The sequence below is a fragment of the Lissotriton vulgaris genome, chromosome 3_1 (assembly GCF_964263255.1).
Source record: "Lissotriton vulgaris chromosome 3_1, aLisVul1.2, whole genome shotgun sequence".
NCBI classification, from domain to species: domain Eukaryota; kingdom Metazoa; phylum Chordata; class Amphibia; order Caudata; family Salamandridae; genus Lissotriton; species Lissotriton vulgaris.
The window spans coordinates 717,669,576-717,694,881 of record NC_141689.1 but is presented as its reverse complement, the minus strand read 5'-3'; the positions used below and the strand labels follow the sequence as shown (position 1 = coordinate 717,694,881).

The following is a 25,306-nucleotide window of genomic DNA, read 5'->3' as shown; positions in this document are numbered from 1 at the left end:
TAGAAAATCTGAGGACTTGAGCTTCTGAGGAGAAGGTTCTAGAGGGTGCTGCAGCCTGATTGGCTGGAATGTGGACCATTAAAATGACACTTATATGTTACTAAAGTGAATTCTCCCTTAGGCTGCTATGGGCCTATTCTGTTCTATGCTACTTTCTTAACTTTATGATATCTTTATATCTAATTGCTCTATATGTATATATGTATGATTATGTAATTTTTTCATCTATATATGCATATATTACTGCTATTTTATGTACAGTGGAACTCCCACTTCGACGACGGGGAATATATTCAAGCAAGTGAATCTAAGAAAGACACCCCCAATACTGGAGAAACAGGTTTCCAGGAGGATCCACACAGTTACATACTGGCTGCAAACCTGAAACCAACTAAATACGTGAGCATTAGCAAAGTCAAAAGGCATTAACTGCCAGCCTTTTGGCTGTGTAAATGCTTGATTTGGTTTGCCTTGGGTTTTGCTAAACTTTATTGCAATAAATAGCTCTCCCACAAAAAGATTGGCTAAAATGATTTATTTTTTTGTCTTAAAAAGCAGACATCACCATTATATCCTTGGCACAGAAGGGAACTACTTTGTGTGCAGATGTGCTCCTTAGTGAAAGAAAAGAACAGTGAAGTTAGTCAGTGGCTAAAGTGGGCTGAGTCCCCATACTGATACATACTGACCCATTTGGTCTCTATGTTTGCATTTCTTTAGTAGCATCCTATTTAGATGTTCATGAGGGTCAGGAGGTAAATGGACCTTTTAGTCAAACTTTCATCAAAGGTTTCTTCCCGGCCATGAACTTATTTTGTTCCTCCTTCCCCTGACCTTGAAGAGGACGGTATGTATGGCAAATACGAGTACAGTGAATGGATGTTTTACAACGTAATGCACACAAATAGGATACTAACGGGATCCTTCTGAGGTGCTGACAAAAACCACCTAGTCTGTATGGTATTGGCGTTCTGGTTAAACATGTTGACCTAGGGATACAGAGGTTACAAAGGGCCATATGTATCATACAAATTTGCATTCGCAAAGGCCAAAATTCGCAGAATTTCGGCCTTTGCGAATGCAAATTTGCTAAATGGGATGTATGAATGAAAATCCGGTGCAAAATAAGGAAACACAAAATTTGCGATTCCTTATTTTGCAATTGCATTTAAGGAATCGCAAATTTTGCGATTCTTTAAATACAATGTATGAATCTAAAAAATTTTGCTAATTGTCCCTAAGGAATCGCAAATTACCACCAACTTCAAGTTGGTGGTAATTTGCGAATCTCTAGAAAAATGCCAATTTTTGCATTTTTCAAAGTGCCATGTGACGCACATACATGCCCGTTGGGCATGTATGTGCACCACATGTGCACCCATACTTATTTCAGGGGTGCAACAGGGTGTCCTTTGGACACCCCTGCACTCTTGAAATTATTCTCAATTTGCGAATAGCAAATTGCGAATCGCAAATTGAGAATAAATTCCCATTCCTTCCTATGGGCCAGGGGGCCCATAGAAATGAATGGGAAAGTATTTGCGAATTCGCAATTTGCGAATTCGCAATTTGCGAATTCGCAATTAGGGAATATCAAGAAATCGCTAAAAAATGGTGATTTTCTTGATACATACCAATTAGCGATTCTGAAATAGCGATTTCTTAAAAATCGCTAATTGGGACATATGGCCCTATTTTCTTTAGTGCATACCCATTGTTTTTTTAACTAAGTCAGGATGTCCTTTGAAAATAAAATTAACCCTCAGGATATACTAGACTACTTTAAATTGGGTCTCCCAACCAATAACCAAAGAGCTCCCTTGGCTACCAAGGTTGAGACTATTCAGATACTGGGTATCTGGACGACGACTCTACGATGAAGTAAATCACTTGAAATCCCAGTGGAGAGAGTCCCTTGGGCAGGTAAGGAGAGATAGACTAAGCACGGTAGGGTCTCCCTCCTATTGTTTCTAAAAAAGAAGTAAGATGTGTGACACAAATTAGGAGTAAAAAAAGTAAATGCCTCAGTGAGAAACAAAATCACTAGGCACAAAAGGATATGCTTTCCATTCATTAAATACACAACATCATCCATAGCAAAACTTGTTCTGTGTAGTGGCTACAGAGCTTCCCCTTTACTTTACTTAACTTTACTGTGAGTGCATGTGAGAGAATTGTAGATTTGCATGTTTGCACAAAAGGCAGTTTCAGGCATGAAAGAACTCCTGCCTCCATCATGGATGTTTTTTTTGCTCGAGTCCTGCTTGAGTTCTGCTTGTTTCTTGAATACGATTGGAAGCCAGGCAACACGCCAATTCACAGGTAAGTGCATTTCTCTGTACCTCAGCATGCGTCAAATATGTTGAATCACTGCCAATAATTGCTTGTGTTACTGTCTTTAGAAATAATGGGGGAAAAGTGGTTTGCCTTACTTCTCGTGCAGCACAATCATTTGGAGCTTCCTCTTTATTCACTTTTCCTTTAGGGAACCCCCAGCCAGATTTTGCTAGATATCCTTGAACCAAGAGTACCTGTCAATAAAGAAAGTTATTAAAAATCAAAATCAATCTAATTTTGTTAGAAAGATTGTAAACTTTTTTTTAAATTGGGTGTATTTTTGTATCGTGGACTTATCCACATGAGTAAAAAAAAGCACTTTACATGAAGCAAGAATGTCACTAAAGCGATAGATAAAAAACATGATACTTCCCTGTACACCATGGTTCTCCAGTATTTAATATCATCCATAGATTCACATATTTGAATATTTCCCTCCTCATAGAAAGAGTCCCACAGTAATAACCACAAGTAGTACAAAGAGAAGCTTTGAGAGCAATACTAAAAATCAATTGACATTGCTAATCAATTCACACAGTTTTGTTAGAACCAAAACTCAGCCAAGGAGAATAAAGCGAGAATTGGTCCTCCATATTCCTCAGTTGTCTTTGAATTGTAAATAAGAATCCTTGATTGAAAAGGCTTGAATTTCACATATTATTGGGGCTGAAGTAAGAGCTAGCAAAAGAGCCATTATCCATGTCAGCTATTTCAATACAGCATTGAACGGGCTTTTGATCAATTGAGATAAAACAGGGTTCAACTGCCACTTGTTGGCTGGTTTCTTATTCGGAGAAAAAAACCCTGAAGAGACCTTTCACAACTACTTTATAAGTCTGTTAGACCAAAGGGAGTCAATATTTCTCCCTCTAAGGAACCTTCATAATGCTGCCCAACAGACTTTAATGGAAATATGTGCCTAACTTGGTTGTGCTAGATGTAGTAAATAAGGTAGGATTTGCTCTAGAGTAGATTGAAAAGAAAGTAGGTTGTTACATGAACACAAATTACAAAATGTTGTCAATTTTACATTTATAGCATTTGTTTGTAGAGATTGCTCTGGCTTGTTTTAAATCTCTGTACACGCTTTATCAATATTCAGGGAGGCAAACTCATTGTTGTGAGGAGTCATACTGATAAATTGGGTGACCTTATCATTGGATGTACCACTTGTCTCTTGTTCATTGTTAAGAGAGATGGTGATGGTCTTAACTGAATGTGTTCGGATAGGAGAAGAAGCTCTGTGAATCAATAATTTCTTGGCCATGCCAGAGCTATTAGAATCAGACGCCACGGTTCCGGTTTCATTTTGCACAGGATTCTGGGAACCAAACAAAACGGAGGGAAAGCATAGGCAAATATTCCTGTCCAAAATATTTGGAATGTGTCCCCCCACACCCACCAAGAGTGCTTCTGTGGGAACCAGCTTACGAACAATCACATTTTTTTGCTCTGAGCTGTTGAAAACAGATACAGATTCAGGGTACCCCATTCGTGGAAGATATCCCATAAATTGTGACTGGTTCAATTCCCATTTGTGGCATTCCTTTGATGTTCTGCTCTGGGAATCTGACATTTGTTGTTTACCCCTGGAACATGTTCAACCCGGAAATGTGAAGGACCCAATTCCAAATTTGCTGTGCTTGCTTGCTTTGTGCAAACAGGATTTTAAACTTTGTTCCACCTTACATGTTGAGGCAACACATGGTGGTGGTATGGACTTTAGTACTCATTAATTCTTTATTCAAGGAAGAAAAGACTGAAATCCTAGAAACATCGCTTTTACATCTAAAAGGTTGATGTGCCTGTTGGTTTCCTGATGGGACCATCTGATATGGAATTCCAGGTCTTGCAAGTGTGCTTCCTATGTTCTAATCAAGCATCGGTTGTCATAGTAAAATGAGGGCGGGAACGAATGAAAAATAGGCCTAGGGAAATGTTGTCTTCTCTCTTCCACCATGCCATTGCTATCTTCATTTGAATTATGTGCTTAAAGACCCTTTCACCCGAACCCACTGAAAGTCTAATTATACTTGTAGCAGTCTCATTTGTAGCTGGCAGTTTGGGATTAATGGAATACACAAAGACATCAGTCGCAGCGTGGACATTAACATCCAGACAGAAGTGAACTTTTTCTGACAGGGATGAAACCAGATGTATTATAAAAGGTGTATCCTTTTTTTCGTGGTATATGCTTTGCATTTCTCTGTATTCAGGTTGCCCCCAGGAATGTTATTAACTTGCCTGGAATCAGTTATGACTTTTTAACCATAGTCCTACTTCTTTGAAGTGTCTCATACAAGTCATCGTTGAGTGGAAAGAACTGGCCCTCGACGCGCCAGTCATCTAAGTAGGGGAGTACCTGATGACCGACCGCTTCTTCTTAGAAAACGCTGCTACTGCAGTCATACACTTGGGAGAACTTTGAATTGGTAAGGGCACCCTGCCACCTCGAACCTCCAATATTTTCTGTGTTTAGTGATGAATGGTGATATGAAAATAAGCATCAAGAAGATCTAGGGAAGCCATAAAATCTCCTGAGTTTAGTGGTTGCAAGATCTGGAGTGAAAGCATCCTGAACGATTGCTTTTTTAATGAATTTCTTCAAAAGTCTTAAATCCATGAACTGCCTCCATTTCCCCCGACTTCTTTATGAGGAAACAAATTTGAAAAGAAACCCTTGTTTCGATGGAAAAATGGTAGTCTCTTATAGCCCCTTTGGAAAAAGAAGGGAGATCTCGGCGTAAGAGATGTTGATGGAACCTCTTTCACAGACGATTCCTGGGAGGCTTTTGAACAAATTCCAGGGTGTGACATTGATGGATGATATCCTGAACCCATTTGTCCAATGAGATAGTCTTCCACTGGTCCTAGTAAACGGTCAAGTGTGTGAAGGAAAGTACTTCAAGGTGTGGAAAGGTGACTAAGAACTTCCACGGACGTCTTGACGCTTTGTGGCCCTTTCCTCCAGCTGAAGGTCTCCTATGAGTTGTTGGTCTCTCATTACAATGCAGATGGTGGTGCTCTATACTATTGCTGTGGGGCATACTGCTGTTGACATACCTGCTAGATTGTAGGGGAGGGTTGGTATCTGTATGTCTGAAACAAGCCTCTAAATGAGAAGTGACCTCTCCTCTTTCAATTTGTCCTCAGGTTAGACCTCGAGGAAGGGTTCCATATTCAGCCACATCCATCCGTCATATCTCCCTAATATGGTCAGCGCACTGGATGCACTTATAGTCATGGCTGCACACTGGATGCACTTATAGCCGTGGCTGCCATTGTCGTGAATCTCTTCCCCACTCTGCCTTTACTATTTTTGTAACCTCCACGATAGTAACCACGCCCCTGCTGCTGGTATTGTTGCGGTTGGCGCTGATAAGTACTATCTTCTGGAATAGAGGCTTTTTTTAACTCCTCTACCTTGTTACCTCCGAAAGGGATGTTTTGGTATTGTGGTTTGTAAAACACTCACTGGTTTAGTAGCGTCAGTGTCCTTTTTTCTTTTTTCAAGCTGTGCATCTACAGCTTGTCCAAAGAGTTGTTCCCCATCGAAAGGGACATTTTAAATATGTTGCTGTACTTCGGGTTTGAACCCAGAAATGCATAGCCATGCCGGTCTTCTGAACATGATAGATATATTTATGCCCTAGCAGGGGTGTCTGCCCCTCTATCAACATTCATGGCGGACTCCACAATACACATTGGCAACACATTCCAGCCCATTGATATCTGGCCTTCTCATGACTCAAGAAGGTAGTGTGTAAACACCAGACTAGATACATAGCGTTAATTCAACTGCCAAGTGGCTCGGACAGCACCAGGACGCCCACAGTCAACATAATCAATAAGGTCACGTTGCACAAACTCAGCAACAAGTCTGTTGCCACCCCTAGTGGCAAACAGTGTTTGGGTGGAACACAAACACCACGCAAGTTAAAAACCGGCAGCTCAAAGCAGGGTTTCATCGCAGGTCTACCCAGTCGTCTGTGCCAGGTTCTGCAGGTATCTGTGCTTGAGTCTTACCATGTCCTAAAGGGATTCGGAGTGTGACATCCTGCCACGCCCACTAATTATTATCCCACTTACCAGATATGGCATGAGTTTGTGCTTTTCCTTTTAAGCGATAGAGATTATTATTTTGCCATATCCTCTCACAGATAGAAGGGGTTACTAATATTTTTTTATTCCGATTGGATGGAAGAAGCATTTGCCTTCCTCTACTGAACGTACAGACCACAATCTGATTTCAAGCTCTGGATCCTCACCATACCCCTATCCTTCTAAGTTTGCTAGATGTGTCAAGAGCTCTGAAATTCTATTTAGAAATGAAAGCATCTTTCAGTGATTCTGGTCCATCACAAAATATGTTGAGCTCAGGCCTCGAGAGAAACTTGCACAGTGTGTTCCAAAACTATCGAAAGTTGAAAGGATATTTTTCAAGAATGGCTTATTTTCGCCTGGCTGTGGACACAAGCAATTCACAACCAATTGGGAAAGAGTGGTAGCAAAGGGTAGCAAGCAAACAGAGTAAAAATGGATAAACTGAAGTAACTTGCAAAAGATTCTGAAATCAGTTAAGCACACACATTTCAAGTAACCATTCAAAACAGAAGCTCTGCAATATGTGGTCTAGTACAAATGGGGCTACCAAGTAATAACGTGTATTTTTTGTAGAAGGTTTTCACTTACATTTTCAAGCGTTTCGTCAAGAATAATTGCACCATATGTTGGAACACCCATTTTGTACTCCTTCCATTCATCTAAAACTCTTTGTACATCTTCTCCATTAGGTAATAAAAACGGGCAATGATTGAAGAGTAAAGAAAAAGTTAAGGAATTTAAACACATAGTGATGCACATTAAACTGAAGGAGACAACATTATAGTTGAATCAAAGCAACATATCATTAGTTTAAGTGCTCTAAACAATTGCCCCTCCCCTACCCCCTCACACTTGCTCCATTCCCACAACAATCCTATAGAGAAAATAGTCTTGTCGGAAGCTTGTTTCCTACACACATGCTGGGAAGAAGGTGTTTTGCAAGCCTCCAAAGAAATCACTTTTTACTCTGTCACAAGAAAAGGCAGGCGTACTGGCCCGTGTCTGTGCCCGGGTCTGGCTCACTGTGCAACCCCTGTAACAAAAGAAATCATCTCTGTGTCTGCTGCCTGCTATCACGGTCAGAACACCTGCACTGACTACTCTATACAGCCCCAACTACTGGGCTCTCAGCTGGGACCGGAGAGCAGCGAGTAACAAAAACACGTCTTTCATCATCTTACAGGCCCATGAGGCTCTCCAAGCCTAACTACGCAGTCAGGTGAGTAAGATTAATAAAACTCAGCCATCCCCCAAGTTCTCCCAGTGTGTCCGAGTACAAGAAAGTTTTTATAAAGAAACTGAAAATTCGCCCAGTCTCTTCCAAGGCGCCGCTTTGGTCCACCACCAGCTGCCTACCTAGTGAAAAGTGCATTTCATGGGATACACACGAATTAACGACAACATAAAATCATAACAATAATTCATCAGCCTCAGCAGCAAAGAGGAGGCTGGATTTATATTCAGAGGCGATTGAAGGCACTGAATTGGTCACTGTTGTGTCACGTTTTTCCAGTTTTTTCAAGAGTTATCTGGGCATGTAGGTTACGTTTACTTACTGACGTTGATCCTGCCAGTAGTAACAATATTTGAGAATACATAATTCTTGCCTCAGTTCCCATAACAGAACTGATACATTTCTTGACAAGTAAGATTCCCCCCTCCTTTAGATTTCTCACTCAGTTTCCATTTGTCTTTTTAGAAATAGCTAGTCTTTTGTTAAACAGGGTTATAATCAGTTTGGAATCAGGTTTCATCTTTAGCCTAGGTATCCTCTAATCATGAGAGTTTGACCCTTCTTTTCAGATCTTTAAACCATTCCTTCGGGCACATGCTTCTGTTTATATTCCATCCTCTCATCCTTCACAAGGTTGAAGGGTGCAGCATCTATTTATTTAGAAGCTCTCTTGTTTTCCCGATATCTATGGTCTCCCCTAAAAATCTTTCGGACTCTTTCTATTAACTGAAACTTAATTTAGTTAAAGTTGTGGTTGCTTTTTTCACCAAATATATCACTGCTTCCCTCTTTTGGTTTCAATCAAAAACATCTTTAATATTCTTTTTAATTTCTTTTGCATACAAAAAGTGACTTCATTTTAAAACTTTTCTAATTTTGTATCCATTATTATTAGTTTTCAATTTTGCTTGATAATGTTTCTCCTGCAATTGCTTTGTATACTCGTACACAAGATAAACTGCTGTGTTGAAAAGGGGGAAATCAAAAGTGACTAAGAAAAAATTTATATAACATCTCGTAAAACTTGTCATCCTTAATATGCCAGGTAACACAAACGAACAAGAAATTGTGTAGAACAATATCATGGCATGAGCTAAGTTCGGTCCTCGTAAGATGTCAATCTCTGAACATTTACTTTTAAGAAATACACAAATAGCAAAACTAAAACATGTAATTTTCATATTGAAAATCTAGTTCTACCAAAAAGAGTCTTAAAAATTCAGAAGACCTAAAAAGCACAAAAATGTATTTGAGACTGAAATCTATTATTACAACAAAAAAAAAACAATTATACCACATCAGATAATTATCAGACATACTGTAGGGTACTTACTCTCAAACATCTGCACTAAAAACGAGAGATTTACAGTTGTAAAGTTCCACTTCCCCTAAGTTAGAGAATCAGAAAAGGTCCAATTTTAGGATCATAACATGCACTTACAAGGCATGTATTGTGGATTTTGCTCTGTAAACGTATTCCGAAGAAAGATTCTGCTTCTAGCTAGGGTGGAAATGTCCAGGGAATATCAGAAATGTTCAAAGAACATAAGTGAAAAAAATGAAAGAGTACAAAGTCACATTTCTGCCTTTTTTCATAGGCGGATTACCTGAGTAATTTAAAATATGTGAGAAGTACGACCACTGAAATTCTATAACTATCATAGGTTTTAAGGAGCACTTATTGACATTTTTGAGAATCTAAATTACATAAAAAGGTGGAGGTCTAATCCAAACATGTAAGAACAGTCAGTATAACTGTGAATGTTTTCAAAAAGGCTTTGTGAACTACATTGAAGATGCATGCACAATGACTTGATATCCTTGGCCCAACCTGAAGAAAACTAAAGACATCAGATTTCATTAGGAACAGTCAAACAAGAGGGATTCATGTGTTTACGAATACTTTAAATATAGTGAACACAAAATAATTTTGAAATATTATCTTTGGAGGCTGAGATAGCAGGGACTGGCCACCATGAATAAAGATACGTTGAGTAACTTCGACAGCCCTACCTTTTAAAATGAAAAATTCATATCTTTCCCCCGTTTCTGTGTATGATCTTTTTCAAATTTTTGCAATCACTAGTTTAAAAAGCAAACGTCGCATAGAACACTGCTGCAGCTGTGACCCTTGCATACAGTTGCTACACTGTAGCCATGGTAGCAATCTCGGTCCAAATCGCCTCCTATGATCTTTACATGCAGCTTCAGTAGAAGAGACCAGTGCCCCCAAGTGTTTTGTTCTGGGGTTTATTTTTTTCTTTTTGCAGGTACTCAGGGGCACTCAGAGGCCTGGAAAAATGGCAACAATTGATCAGACTGGTATTGGGCGCAGGGGAGGGACCTCTGTGGTGAGAAGAGGGAGGGCCTTAGGGGAGTGGAGGAGAGGATATGCTCAGGAATGGGAAGACCCAGAGGCGGGAGGGGGGAGTTACAATTGTCACTATGGTAGTCACTGCTCCTTCATGGAACGTTAGGGGTTTAAATGCTCCAGACAAACGTCATAAGGTATTGAAATACTTACTAGACCAGCACTATGATATTGTTGTAATAGACTAAAACAGAAGATGGACCCCTTGATATACAATCCTCCGATTCTACAAAACATAATAGTACGGGGCTCTTATTCCACTCCTCGCTAAAATTCCAACCAGAAGGTTATAAAACAGAAAAAGGGTGGTCCTGGTAAAAGGTCGTATCCGAGGGGAAATGTGCACCGTTGCGGCAGCATACGCACCAATCAGGTGGCATAAAGAACAGCTCTATTAATACTACTGGGAGGCTCCGCGGAGTGGGATATAAGTCTCATCGGGGACTTTAAACTTACAGGGCACTCTGGCATTGACAGTACCCATCCCCATAGAGTGCCCATGTGTCTGCTACCTAAAAAAAGCTTAAAAACAGACATTCCATGACCTGGGTTTACTTGATGCCTGGAGGGAGCAGCACCCTAAGGGTAGAGATTACACTTTTTTCTCTCACATCCACCATACTTGCTCCAGACTAGACAGAGTGTTCCTTAGCCAGGCCCTTGCCCAAGGCGCTAGAGAGAACTATTTACTCAATAACCATCTCCGACCATGCTCCAGTGGTCGTTTCCCTGGAATAACCTCCCACCTAAATACAATCACTGGTTCTTCTCCATGCCCTGGTTCAAGATAGAATGCTATGGGATGATTTAGGAAAGGCCGCTAGAGAATTATTTTCCAACTGAAGAACTCCCAAGACACATCGCCTACCAATAATTGTGACACATTTAAGGTGGTGCTGAGGGGCCAATGCGTGGTATTAATTTCGGCACTTAATAAACCAAGGACAAAGGAACAACAGACGTCGGAAGGAGAATTATGCACCCTGGAACAGGCCCATAAAATGAGCTCTACACTAACCCTCCAACGAAAAGTAACGGAGGTGAAAGGGAAACTCAATGTGATCTATAATATAAGGGCAGAACTAGCACTCCTCCGCCTTAAGCAAATGTCCTATATACATGGCAATAAGGTGGGGGCACAATTAGCGCGGCAGCTAAGGATGCGTAGGGAAAATGAGTATATTGGAGACATATGTTGCTCCTCAGGAGAAGTGGAAACATCAGACCAGGGAAAGGCATGTGTCTTTGGGCAGTTCTAAAAAACAATGTATACAGCTGACTGTCAACTCTCAACCGCAACTTTAATACCTGCATTCAGTGGAACTTCCACAGGTAACACCAGTCCAAAACGAGCAAATGGGGGAACCCATCAGTGAGGAAGAGGTATGACAGGCTATAGGTTCCCTGAAGCTATACAAATCCCCACGGTCCAGACGGACTAACGGCACGATTTCACAAAATATTTAGCGCTGGAACTCATTCCCCACCAACTTCTCTTTTTAATCATATAGCAGAAACTGGAAGTGTTATTCCTACAATGATCAAGGTCATAATCACGGTCATACCAAAAACAGGAAAAAACCCACAACTGTGTGGCTCATACAGCCCCATAACACTCCTCAACCTCGACACGAAGTTATACTCTGAAATCTTAGCATTGCGGCAGGAGGATCTGATGTGGACTTGATCTATCCGGAACAGTCGGGCTTCATCAGAGGCAAGCAGACTCACAATAATGTATGGAGGGTGAGCCATCTGATTAAGAAGGCTATCAAAAAGAATATTCCAGCAGTGATGCTCGGAAAGGATGTCAAGAAGGCGCTTGACCGGGTGGATTGGACATTTTTGTTCCATGCTCTGAAGCAATTTGGCTTGAGCGAGGCCTTTATAGCAATGGTGCGGGCTAACTACGCCATGCCATGCTCTAGAGTTATAGTTAATGGGGTTAGCTCATAGGTATTTCCCCTGGGGAGGGGACGAGGCAGGGATGCCTGCTTTACCCACTCCTCTTCGCGCTCAGTCTAGAACTCCTAGGAGCTAACATAAGGGTGAGCCAGTTGATCAGGGGTATCAGTTTCGGATCAGTGGACCATAAGATCTAAATTATCGCCGATGACATTCTACTAATACTCACAGCTCCTTAACAACTCTGAAAAGTGAGCTCTGACTTTTTGAAGAGGTGGCGGGCCTGCGCATTAACTTGTCTTTCAGTCTTAAAGAGCAAAACTAATGCTCAATCACAGAGACATGCACACACAAAAAAGATTTGAAGACAGTATTGGTCAGGCCCACTAAAATTAATTTGTAGTGGGGTAGCTCATATGACCTTCCAACAAATCCGAATGAATGGCATATGTTAGTTAAACTTGAAGACTTTCCCTGTGGGTCCGACGGACATCTACCTAACCCTTGTTGGCTGCAGCAGCGTGATCTGTGGTTGGGATGTCCAAGTAAAGCACTGTATAGGAGTATTGGAGCATGAAACCTTTCATAGGAGTTTCTTCTGTAGGTAAGAACAGGTTTGGTACCTGTAGCCCTGGATCTGCATCAAAGGAATCTTCACTGAAGTCATGAACGCTTGAATAATTCCCCATTGTATGCATGGTCCACAGAACACCTCATATGGACAGCTTCATAGAATGTCTTTGTTCATGTGTTCATATTTAGATATGTGAAGTAGAAGCCTAACAACGGTCTTTATTTTTACTTGAATGTTCAAAATAACACTCCAGATCAATATCACAGAACTTAACTGCAGGATTTAAATACAGGGAAAAATCCTTTTAAGCAGTGAACATCGAGGTAAAAATGCAGCATGAACATAGAATTGGTTTTTCTCCTCAATTACAAGCATTTATTCAGAACCGATACACCTCTCTTACCCACAGGCATACACTATTTTCTCTTTTTGTATCACTTTTTGCTCCCAAGTGTATTAGGCAATGGATTAGAGATGGGATTGACTAGTCCACGTTGATATTAAAGCTTGGTCTATTTAGCAGTCTAGCAGTGGTTTCGAAGTCGTAACCTGCTTTTTGTTGCAAGTCGCCTTTATGAGCCAATATGGATAAACTAATATTATTTTCCTTCTTACATTAGCTGCAACAACTGCCATGTACTCAGAGAATGTCCTAGGGGCAGTTTAGTCTGATTAGAAGGACAGAGTACTGACAAGAAACGTCTTTTACAAGAGATCTCAGGTATTTTCTATGTAGATCTACAACGGGAATGGGGAAATATGCATTTTGCAGATCTATGGAAAGGAGCCAATCGTTCATTTTGATGTGTGGAAAAAAATGGACACAGAGGCAGCATCGTGAATTTCTCTCTAAAACTGTACTCGTTGAGAAATTGGAGATCTAATATTGGACGATATTGGTTTGTCTGACCTTTTTCCATTACTAAGAAGTATCTGAAGTACACTAATTGATTTGTTTTATTGTAATGATAGCACCTTTCTACTGCTCGTGTGGCTATTAGAACCCAAGATTCCAATTTCAGTGCAGGTAAGAGAAGATTCACAGTTAATTTTGGTAGAATAGGTAGTGTAATTGCCTTGAAGAGAATTAAGTGACTCTGTAATAAGGCGTTCAATACTAGTCTGTCTGTGGCCATAGACTTCCACTTTTCCTGGTGAGAAACCACCTATCTCCCTAAAGCAGTGATTAACAGGAGTAAGGGTCTTGGAACATCACTGCTGATTACTAGAGGAATTCCTTCCCTTGTACAGTGATGTCTTCAGCAGAGTCACTTTTTGTTTCCGGCATTTGCTTTGATACGGATGGCTTTTGGCCTTGTATTTGTTGGTGATGCACCTGATCAATCTTGAGGCCTGAACCCTCTGATGGAAGAACTATTGCTTTTTAGGCCTGTAAGGTCTGAAGAACCTTTGTTTCTCCACTACAATGACCTTTGGGGTTCCCGCTTCATTCTTCATACAAAACATCTCTTCATCAGTATGCTTCCTGAAGAGAGTTTTTGCAGAAAAAGGTAGGTTGACATCCGGCATCATGCTTTAGGGATTACAGTCTCAGTCAGGGAGATGCCACAAACAGTATTCTGTAGCAGCAAGTTCAGTGGAGTCCACTGCAACGCTAATGGTATGGTTTGAAGCAAGGGAGCCTTCTTTCAGCATCGCTAACAAATTCGGATTGCGGTGTTTTTGCAAATCTGTCACAAAGGATTTTGAGTCATCCCAGATTTCTCAGTGATATGTTCTGAGCATTGCTGCTGTGCTGTAATCCTTTACATGTGTAGATTCTGTACCATACATCTTTTTCCCAGCTTAGTCAAGTCTTTCACTTTCTCTTTCAAGTGGGGCACCAGATTCTGGAGTCAATGCATGCTTATACATCACGTCCGCCATAATCAAGTCTGGCTTCGAATCCACCTAAGGAACTCTGTCCTTTTGAGGTGGTCTGTATTTTTATCTAGGCATGTTGTTATTGCCTTCACAGTCGCCAGAGTCAAAATATTCTTCCATTATTTCTAGCGGACCGGGCACTACAGTTAATAAAGGTTTGGGAGCTTCACGCATGTACCTCATGGTAAGTGAGGATATCATCCATTGGCGAGATTCCAAAAGGAGATTGTGCTAGAAAAGTAGAGTGTATGAAGAGTGGAAAATTTCAAATACGAACAAAGAGAGCAAGACCGGGTGTGTGTGCTGCATCCTCTGCTTATATAGTATTTTAGCAATTCCATTCCTTGAGATTTTTAGAGAGATGGTTTTTTCCTGCTTTATTTTGAGAGACATAGACGTTGTTTTTGAAGTCATCATAGGTGGAGAAGGAATTAGGAGCCTCAAAGGAGCTTGCTCTGGATCTTCAAAAGGGATTAGTGACCTAAAAGGGAAATAAAGCAAAGCTGCAGGGTCCTGCAATAATACTATCTTCAACCGGCCAAAAGAGATGCAGCTAGCCTCTTACCTTTGTAGAGGCCATTCCAGCATGTGGAAGATGCTGAATGGATAGAGTGGACAGCTGAAGGTGGTATTGACCACACATTTAATATTTGTAATGCTGAACGAATATTTTTTCTACCATGTCAATGTGGTAGACAGCAAGTTAACAGCGATCTTGAGTGTGAGGACATTAACTGGTGTTATTTAATGGCGATAAAAGTCCTTTCAATATTAACTTTCAATAGCCTGACATTAATGGCATGTTCCTTGTGCCATAGGTTTGCAGCTGTTGAGTCAATGGAGAGCAGGTCAGCCCCTAGGATCTTGATGGCCATGTAGATGGCTTCAATGTTAGCCTACGGTGGTGCCAGGAATGATGATGGACTTTTTCCCAGCCACTCGATCTTCTCTCCATAGACCTCAATTATGGTGGTCTCTCTCAGGAGGTGGTAAGGTTGCTAAGGCAGACTAGGAGACTGCCTTTTTAGACTCCTCTTCTTTTTCTCCTCTTTTGCTATTCCGTTTCCTGACATGTTTCTTAGATTGATGTCTCTCAGTTTGATTTCCAACGCAAGGGACAGTTAGAGAAAAAGTATGGCATAGTGACTGAAAAATGAAGTCAGACACTAAGAAATATTTTTACACTTGACAGCTGATGGCAAAAAGTTTTAAGTCATGCAACATTATACATTTATCTCCAGAGTTAACATAGCAAGAAAATGTATGCATTCCCTTTATCCCCATAATGATGCTTGTCACTTTTTTCATTTTTGTACACCTGGTTCCCTCCAGAAATGTACGGGCATTATGGCATTCAACCTGTAGATCAATCTCACTACAACATAAATATGATCAGATGTTTAAATGTTACCCCAAATTAGTACCAGAAATGGAGACATAAAGCAAGCCTTTCGGAGTATTTGGCTGTAAAACGTTTTAAAAGGCAGGAAATAGCTTCGGTATGTATGACCTGTTTTTAGAGTTATCTGGTTAGTAGGAGCATATTTATCTGCAAAAATGAGCAGGAGTTTTGTATACCTTATTAGCTAAATATAAAATGAAAAAACTGCAAAAAAAGGCTGAAATTTATTAAGCCTACAAAACATTTTGTATTTTGATTGTTGATAATGGTCTCTATTAAACAATGGACGAATTTTGTTTTATCGAGTCAACTCTGCACCAGGATTAAGGAAATGTGATGAAAAAGGGATGTAGGCATCAGGTTTTGCTTTGTGGTCCTATGCGAAAGCAGATACTTTTTTTTTAGAGAATTGTTAGTCCCAATCAATTTAATTACAAAAACTATATATGTCAAAGGACCTAGTCTCTGTTCTGCTAGGCGTTGAAGGTACAGGAAAGAAAGGTTTGTTTGTTAACTTCCCCAGTGAGAAAAATTAATCACTAAATAGCATCATACATCACCCTTGCACAAAGATGAACATTGCCAAATTGGTCATCACAAATCAATGGTGGCTCGCGATGACTTTGAAAAACATAACTGCATGTGTTAAGAATGACATAAACATACCTCTGGCAGTGTGGTCATACTACTTGAACTACATTCACTATTAAATAATTAGATAACCAAAACTAACTGGCACTTAAAAATCGGAAAACTTACCTGACCTGCTCATTTTGATTACATTCAGATTTCATGAGTACTATAAACTGTTATGAACATGCTGCATTAATCTGCATTTATCAACTACTATACATACCAGTTCTGTATGTTAATTTAGTAAAATGAATAAAATTGTTTATTTAAAAAAAAAACAGGTCAATTGACCTACCTTTTTCAGCACATAAAAATAAACATCTACATGAAATCTGCACAGCTATTTTGTATGTTTATTTCAGCAATTTCGCAGTGTCATACTCTATATTATGTGGCAGAGTAAACCGGTTAACATGTATAATATTCCAACACACAAATCATAAATGCTCATCACTTACCCAGAAAAGACATCGATCCATAGATAATATTTGCCAAGTTCACCAATTACAGTTTTTCAACAATAATTTACCAGAATTTTCTTGATTTTAGTATAGAAAACACAATTGTCCTCTTCCTCAACACCTCCAAAAGGGACTTGGCAAAAAAGAATGGCAACGTCTCACTTTAAGTAGGCATTTAATAAGTGCAGGGTCATAGGTTTATTTTTGTTGTTTATTATGCTTTACACAGCCACTATATTTGGTTAATTGTGTCTTTTTGATTAAAACAATATATAAAAGGATATCAGCTGTTGCAAAATCTCTTATACCACATTGTGGTAATCCTCCTATGTTTTTCATGTAGAAATCCAGGTAAAACCAATGGGCGAGTTCAATTTGAAAGCACACTCTGATAGCATTGTCTCTTTCCTCGCTAGGAATGTGCAAAATAAAGCGACTGTTGGAGACATGAGAAGAAGAAAGGAATGTTAAAAGGATTTTTTTTACAAAACTACCCTCAATCAATTAATCAAATAAACTAAATAACAACAGGTGGTTTAAATACAGCATAAAAACATACAACAATTTTAAAAATATGTCCTTGAATACAAACTAGTACAGTTTGTTTTGACCTGCATGTAGTAAAGCAATAATGATGTTTTATAAAGCAAAGCTTGGCCATTCATGTGCTTTAACATTACCATTTTATCCTTGAATTGAGACAATCTTTGAACTAAAATGAACAGTTTCAATGTTAAAGAAAATATTTAGCTTCATTAATCAATATGCAATTCTAAAGGTTGTGAGTAGAACAAACCACGTGGCTTAACCACATAATAGCTACAATAAACAAGCAATTCGATGGTGAATATTTCCCGTAGTATTAAACAGCATGACAACTTGCTAAAATAGTTTAAGGAAACGAGAGGGCAAAGAATGAAATGTTACTTTCAAATTATAGTCTTCATAACAAAACCAACATTCTCCGATCAACAGGTATCAAGTGCCATAATCCTTCTAACTTTTAACAGGGTCATTAGCAGTAATCTAATTATAAACTTATTCTGGGTAAATAATAAAGAGTTTCCAACATTTATCTTTGAACTGCACATTCCCAGCTATAATTAGAAAATCCTAAACTACTATTTTGCATTTCATTCACTAGAACTGATACAGAAATTTTGAAACTGTTCAATTTTTTTTCAAATTGACAGCGGCCTACAGTTGGTTTCTCATAAATCCATACCGATAATGTCAGCAGTTTCCTGAACATTGTGACAAAAAACTGATTATTTTTACTTCATATCCTTAAAAACACAAAATAGAAGGGAAATATCAGGATGATTAATGAAAGGAAGCGCATTTCTAGGATCAAGGCCATGGCTCTGCATTCAGTGAAGTCTGATATAGTTCTAGCCTCACAGAGCCCAAATTAGTATTACAACTTCTCCTCACCAGTCTTTCAGATCTTCAGTATGTATCTGTACCATAATTCAAGGCTGAACAGAACTGTGAGAAAACCTTAGCATTAAGAAATTTGCAAAGGCTCGACTGACAACCTAACACATTGGTACTCACATTATTTATACGAACATTTATAACACAATAACATATGGAATTTCTTCCACTCTCTCCGCATGGTGGATATGAAGATACCATTTACTGGCCTTATTTAAACTTTTTGAGGACCTAAGGAAAGATTTGTTATCAGAGGATGCAAATTGTGCAGAGATTTGCATCTGCATATGAAACTTCATCTACAAAAAATGCTACACTGGCAGATTTTCCACAGTAGTAGCTTTATGGCATGAATGTACTACAAAGCTACAGGCGCATAAGTTTGTGGGTATTCACAAAAATATTGCATTGTATTTCTGAACCTAAATAAAGTAAAACTACTCATGCAAAAGAGAACAGGAACTGTTCTTTCAGGGTGGTAAAGTAAAGGGAATAGCACCAAAGTTAATGGGGGTTGCAGAAGAAAGGGTTTCACCTAATTGTAGCCAGATGGAATGTCAACGCAGCAGACAAACTGGAAGGCTTAAGTGAAGAGAAGTAGAAGTATGCATCATATGTAATACTGGGAATTTTTGTAAATCCCAAAAAGTAAAAAATATGCCAAATTGTTGGTGCCTCCAGTCTTCAGAATTCCATGACAGACGTTAAGGATATAAGGTTTCCCACAACTTTCGTTAACAACAGAAATGAAATTCAAGTGAACAAAGCAGACCTAAGCAAGTAGGTCCAACAGGGTTATTTTGTCAATGTGTGGAAGTGTAACAGAGCGTGGGTTATGACTCTTTCATAGGAAACATTTTCAACATGCTAGAAATTATTACGCTCGAGAGGTAGAAGACCAACCTGTTGAATTACTGAAGACCGACACAGAGAATACTTCGGGAATTAGAATTAGGAATAGGGAAACGATGTACTGTAAACAGTCTGGAAACAAAATATACATAACGTAAATATGCGTTAAAAGTGAAAAGTCGTTGAAAAGGTGCTCGCGGTGTACACGTGTACACGTGTACAGTACATTCATATATTGGAAACTGCTTGGAGCGAAAAGTTTTTTAGTCACCTGTAAAATAACGGTAATGTTCAAATGCTGATGAAAAACTAAAAACGAGGCGTTGGACGCATAATAGGAGAAATCTATATTTACGACACCATCCTGAGTTACGTCGTGATGGCTCATACTCACGATCTGCATTGGTCTTCTACCTCTCGAGCGTAATAAACTCTAGCATGTTGCATGAATAGTTTCCTCTCAGTCCTCGTCACTTTTCACGCACAGAACGGTGTTTGATTTAATGCGGTTAGATCATTTGTGTGGTGTCACTATCATACGAGCGTTTTCAAGTTCTTAAGTAGAACGTTCAGCATGGTATTTCACCTCGGTCCTACCTAGGCCCTCGCAGCAATGTTTCTTCTTGTCACTTATGATATCGGCATCTGGCTAACATCACAATCTATTGCCTCACCTATGGGATTGATCTAGACTCTCCACTTTTAAGATGCACGTATAAACAAGTATACTGGGTACTTGTAGGTATCGACAGATATTGTTTGTTACAAATGTATGTGTATGTAGTCTAAAAAAATGTTTTAATGTAGTCACAGCTTAAGGGATCGCCCTATGGCATATGTTGTTATTCTATACATTCAGTGGCCCCTGAGGAAGTGACAGGAGATTCCGAAAGGCATTGGGCCGAAATGCATCAATCGCCATTGATATAGTAATCATGTCACCATTACGATTTAATGTTAAGCACACTGTACAGACTACAAATAATGTGCAAATTTATTGGGTCATGAAGTGATGACCCAAGCATTTATCCAGATCCAATAACATGCTAATCTACAAATGAAGTTTTGTTGAGAAACATTTTTTTGAGTACTTATGTTCATTTAACTTTGAATGAAGTTGCTTTTATATATGTTAACATTTTGACATAGCAAGGAAAACCACACACAGCTGTGTGCCCAGTTTTTTCAAGATACCTTGTCTTGAACCACTCTTTTCCATAGTGTTATTTGTTATGATAACATTTTAAACTCTTGTAAATGGGAGACATATTGCATTGCATTTATACGAGTTTGAGTTGCTATTGATAATGCCCTTTATTAATGGTTTTGTTTTCAAACAACAGTTGTGTATGCTTCCAGTGCACTAATTAGAACAACTACTAATAACAACTAAAATGAAGTATTTGTGACTGGAAATTTAAGGAGTAGATTGTTGTCAGTAATAACGTGCAGTATAGCGATGAACGTAAGCACACAACATATGTAGAAGGTGAAGTTATGCAATTAAAAGTGTGTGTATCAATGTACGGCATTTATTACAAGTTGTCAATGTGCATACCGGCAAACACCGGATTAAATTAAGGCCTGTTATCATTAAGGCTGGGGGAGGGGTAATCAACAGCACACCGACCAGAGCTCAGCGGTTGAGGTAGAGCGTCAGGCAGCAGCCTAACGTTATTGTAAACAAGCTGGTAAGAAATCCTTCAACTGTGCTGCTGCTGAGCTAGGTGTCCCTGAACTGTGCGCAGTGCTCGGTATTACAAAATATAATAAAAAACGAGCGCTGTTCATGGGGCTGCTAAAAAAAAAAAAAGCAGCTCTGTTGAGGGGAGACATGCTAACACCAGAACGCAATAAAAAAAAATGTAACTGTTTTCAGAAAAGTTACATCTTGAGGGAGATAGGGGCATATTGAAAGAACATGGGCGAGGAGCAAATGAAGGGAGATACATTTTATTGCAGAGCTGTTCTTTGAGAGTGGGGGAGGTGTGCTGTGTCTGCCTGCTGTTGCTGTGGTGGCGCTGGTCTGCTTCCTGTGAAGAGTTGTCACAACAACATTGTAATTTAAGTGCGGTGAAGCACCCGAGGATGTGATTAAGTCTGTGTTAAAGTTGTGCATTAGCAGGAATTACAAGCAGGATTCTCAATGTTGTTTAAATAGTGATTTTATATCTGTTCTTTTTAAAATTTTGGGATTTATTAGATTTTGCTGATGTGCATACCGGTAAACACCAGCTTAAATCAAGCGCCCTGGAGGAGATTACTGCGCCAACTTTAGAACTGACCCCTTCCCTCAGAGGGTCGCACTCAGACGGGACTCTCAATGTTGTTTAAATAGTGATTTTATATATGTTATGTTTAAATGTTTGCATTTATCAGATTTTGCTGATGTGCGTACCGGCAAAACCTGCTTAAATTAAGCCCCCTGCAGGGGATTACTGCGCCATTCAGAGCTCCTTTCAATATGTAACACAAAAAAACAGTAGTATTTTTTGACCTGCCTCGTATGCCACCAACAGAATACCACATATGGAGACTACTAAAAGTAATTCACACCCAACAGTATTTATGTTCTCTCCTGCACGCGCGCGCGCGCACATGCTGCCTGGGCTGCGCCAACATTAGAACTAACCCCTTGCCTCAGTGGGTCGCACTGAGATGGGCTATTTGGCAGCCTCCTCCTGCTGGTCACAGACAGAGGCGCATGCGCTGTGCCCAAAGTTTGGATATTTATTACAATTTGTCAATGTGCATACCGGCAAACACCGGCCTAAATAAGGCCTGTTATCTTCAAGGCTGGGCGAGGGGTAATCAACAGCACACTGACCAGAGCTCAGCGGTCGAGGTAGGGCGCCGGGCAGCAGCCTAACGCTATTGTAAACCAGCTGGAAAGAAATGCTTCGACTGTGCTGCTGCTGAGCGCGCTATCCCTGAACTGTACGCTGTGCTCTGTATTACATTATGATACAACAACAACAAAAACAAGCTCTGTCCATGGGCCTGCTAAAAATAAGCGCCTCTGTGGAGGGGAGACATGCTAACAACCAAACGTAACTACATCTTTTTTTTAACTTGTGTTTACGGAAAAGTTACATCCTGAGGGAGATAGGGGCATATTGAAAGGACACGGTCGAGGAGCAAATGAAGGGAGATAAAGTTTATTGCAGAGCTGTTGTTTGGGAGTGGGGGAGGTGTGCTGTGTCTGCCTGCTGTTACTGTGGCGGGCAGATCTGCTTTCTGTGAAGAGTTGTCACAACAATATTGTAATTTAAGTGCAGTGAAGCACCCGAGGATGTGATTACATCTGTTAATGTTGTGCATTAGCAGAAATTACAAGCAGGATGCTCAAGGTTGTTTGAATAGTGATTTTAGATCTGTTTTTTTTTAAATTTTGGGATTTATTATATTTTGCTGATGTGCATACCGGCAAACACCAGCTTAAATTAAGCGCCGTGGAGGAGATTACTGCCCCAACATTAGAACTGACCCCTTCCCTCAGAGGCCAACACTCAGACGGGCTTTCTGGCAGCCTCCTCCTGCAGTTCTCAGACAGAGGCACGCAAGCTGTGCCCACTTTTTTTATATTCATTACAATTTTCAATATGCATACCCCAAGACACCGGCTTAAATTAAGGCATGTTATCTTGAAAGCTAGAGGAGGAGTAGTCAACAGCACACCAACCACAGCTCAGCGGTAGAGGGAAAGCGCCAGCCAGCAACCCAACACCATAGTAAACAAGCTAGAAACATAAATCTGTGCTACCTTCAATTTGTAACACAAAAAACGGTGGCATACGATCGAGGTCCAAAAATACTACTAACACAATACCACACATGGCCTCTACTAAGCATTCTTAATCGCAGGAAATAGCCTCTAGCCCCCGCCATCCTGAAACCCATTCCTCTACACGAAGATCCCTCCCAGCCCAGAAGTTGTGTGACCCACCGCCGTCCATTGGTCAGTCCCTAGCTCCCTCCATCATGAAATCCATTCCCCTACCTAACGATCCCTCCTGGCCGTGATGATGTGTGACCTTCCGACGTCCATTGATCTCCAGGACCCTCACAACCCTTACCCTACCTGGTCCGAACCCCAACATGACCGTGCCGAGACGAATATAATCCATCCATTCAAACCCATAAAGACATACAGAGAACCTCCACGCGTTCTCCTAGGCAGTAATACAGACAACCTCACTCAGGTGAAAGTCACCCAGACTTCTTTCTCCCCAAATTCGTTACGTCTTAAATGTGCACTACTCAACTGCAGATCAGCAAGTAAACATGCCTTCGATATCTTCGACCTCATCCAACACAAGAACTTAGACATCCAATTCATTCAAAATACTTTATTCGGTTTCCAAATTCGAAGAAAACCATAAAAAGTTCATAAAAATACAAGGATATCAATATAGTTATCACACATCATAATACAAATAAAGAGTGTTAAAACAATGTATAATACAATACAAATTTCCAATTTATCAATTTCCTTATTTATAGTTCCAATTTCCAATTGATCAATTTTCTTACATGTTACCAAGTTCTTTAAGAAAGTAGAAACTACTTTTAACCAAGGTTTGCTCTGTGCCTAACACAGAATCTAAGAAAACAGGCAACACTTTTTTTATACGACTCATCCTCAGCAAGTTGGAGAGTTAAAAAGGCAGGGCGGCAGGTACGTAGTCCCATCGTTTTTAAAATTGGCATTATCCAAATTTTTCTAGGATCAATGTAAAATCTACAAAATAAAACAATATGTATCGGGTACTGGGAGGAAACATCATCACAAGGACATGGCGGAAGATTCTTAGACCAATCGTTAACAAGAGGAAATGACACTAATCGATGAAAAATATTGAGCCTAAAACGGGGATATAATAATTTGTCATAATTACTCATCTTGAATGTTAAATAAGGCTGAATGCGAAAGGTGGTCTGAATATTTAAAATGTGCTGGACTGAGCTCTTTCCAATCTCTGTGTTTAATCTTAGCTCTTCCAGGTGTGACATACAAATCTTCTTTAAAGTGATTTTAGAAACTTCAGCGATAGTTACGGGAGACAGGTAATATTTCTCCAAACCCAAGTCATAAAAAAGATTTTTACATAAGCAAGCCAGGTGATTTTGTGTCTGTTTTCTAGCAGAAGACAGTCACAAAGAAGGTTTCGTGTTAAGTCATTTTTAGGGGAAGTACAAACCCGATACCATAGAAAGATCGGTTGCATTTTGATGGTATCTGAGATATAGGCCATACCCAGTTCTAAGTGGCAGCAATAAGATGAAGAACTCTGCGGTAATGCTAGCAAATATCTCAGAAAGGAATTCTCAATTTTCTGAAGTGCGTCCACCTTCTTATGACCCCAAACCCCTGCTCCGTAACAGGCTACACTTATACATTTGGCTTGGAATATCTTAAGCATTTCAGGAGCTGACCTTTTACCCAACGTTTGCGAAATGCTATTAGAATCCCCAAGTATGGATATGTATGTTTTCTTTACAGCTTTATTTTATCAATAAAAATGTCCTTTGTTTTCTTAGATCCCGTACCTGCGTACATCGGCCGGGATCCGATGTGGGGCGAGTCCCGACCCCCCTCCAACATAGCTTTTTCCAACCCGTTTGTATAAAGGGTGAAAAGGAAGGGAGCCAGGACACAACCCTGCCTGACACCCTCTCCACTCCGAATGACGCCGTGAGTTTGCCTCTAAGCCCTTATCTTACTCTTGCCGTTGCCCCAGAGTAAAGCTCTCGAAGGAAATTAACCAACGGCAGGTCAATTCCCAATTCAACGAGGATTGCACAAAGTTTAAAGTGGCTCACACAGTCGAAAGGCGGCTGTGAGATCGACATGGGCCATATATAATTGTCCGCCCTTGGCTCCAACCTATTTTCCCATTATAAGGGACAAATTGAGCGCTTGCTCCACCGTTCCTAATCCCTCTATGAAACCGTACTGTAAGTCGGAGACTATATTACTATTATCTGCCCAAGATTGGAGTCTTTTCGAGAAGGATTCGACCTGCCAGCTTACCAAGGGAGTCAAGGAGGGAGATGGGCGGTAACACGAGGGGCTATGGCGGTCACCTTTTTTAAAGATTGGAACAAGAAT

The 25,306-nt window shown here is 40.0% G+C and overlaps 1 protein-coding gene across 2 annotated transcripts in view; it reads right to left on the bottom strand.

Annotated features, from left to right (window-relative positions):
* DCP2 (decapping mRNA 2) overlaps positions 1 to 25,306 on the bottom strand; it is a 295,860-nt gene that overhangs the window by 200,356 nt on the left and 70,198 nt on the right. For both annotated transcript variants that reach the window (XM_086961031.1, XM_086961032.1), the window contains exons 2-4: positions 17,190 to 17,341; positions 7,030 to 7,157; positions 2,433 to 2,531 (exon numbers count right to left, since the gene is read on the bottom strand). In XM_086961031.1, coding sequence (XP_086817157.1) covers positions 2,433 to 2,531; positions 7,030 to 7,157; positions 17,190 to 17,341 — 379 coding nt within the window. The remainder of the gene's footprint in view (positions 1 to 2,432; positions 2,532 to 7,029; positions 7,158 to 17,189; positions 17,342 to 25,306) is intronic.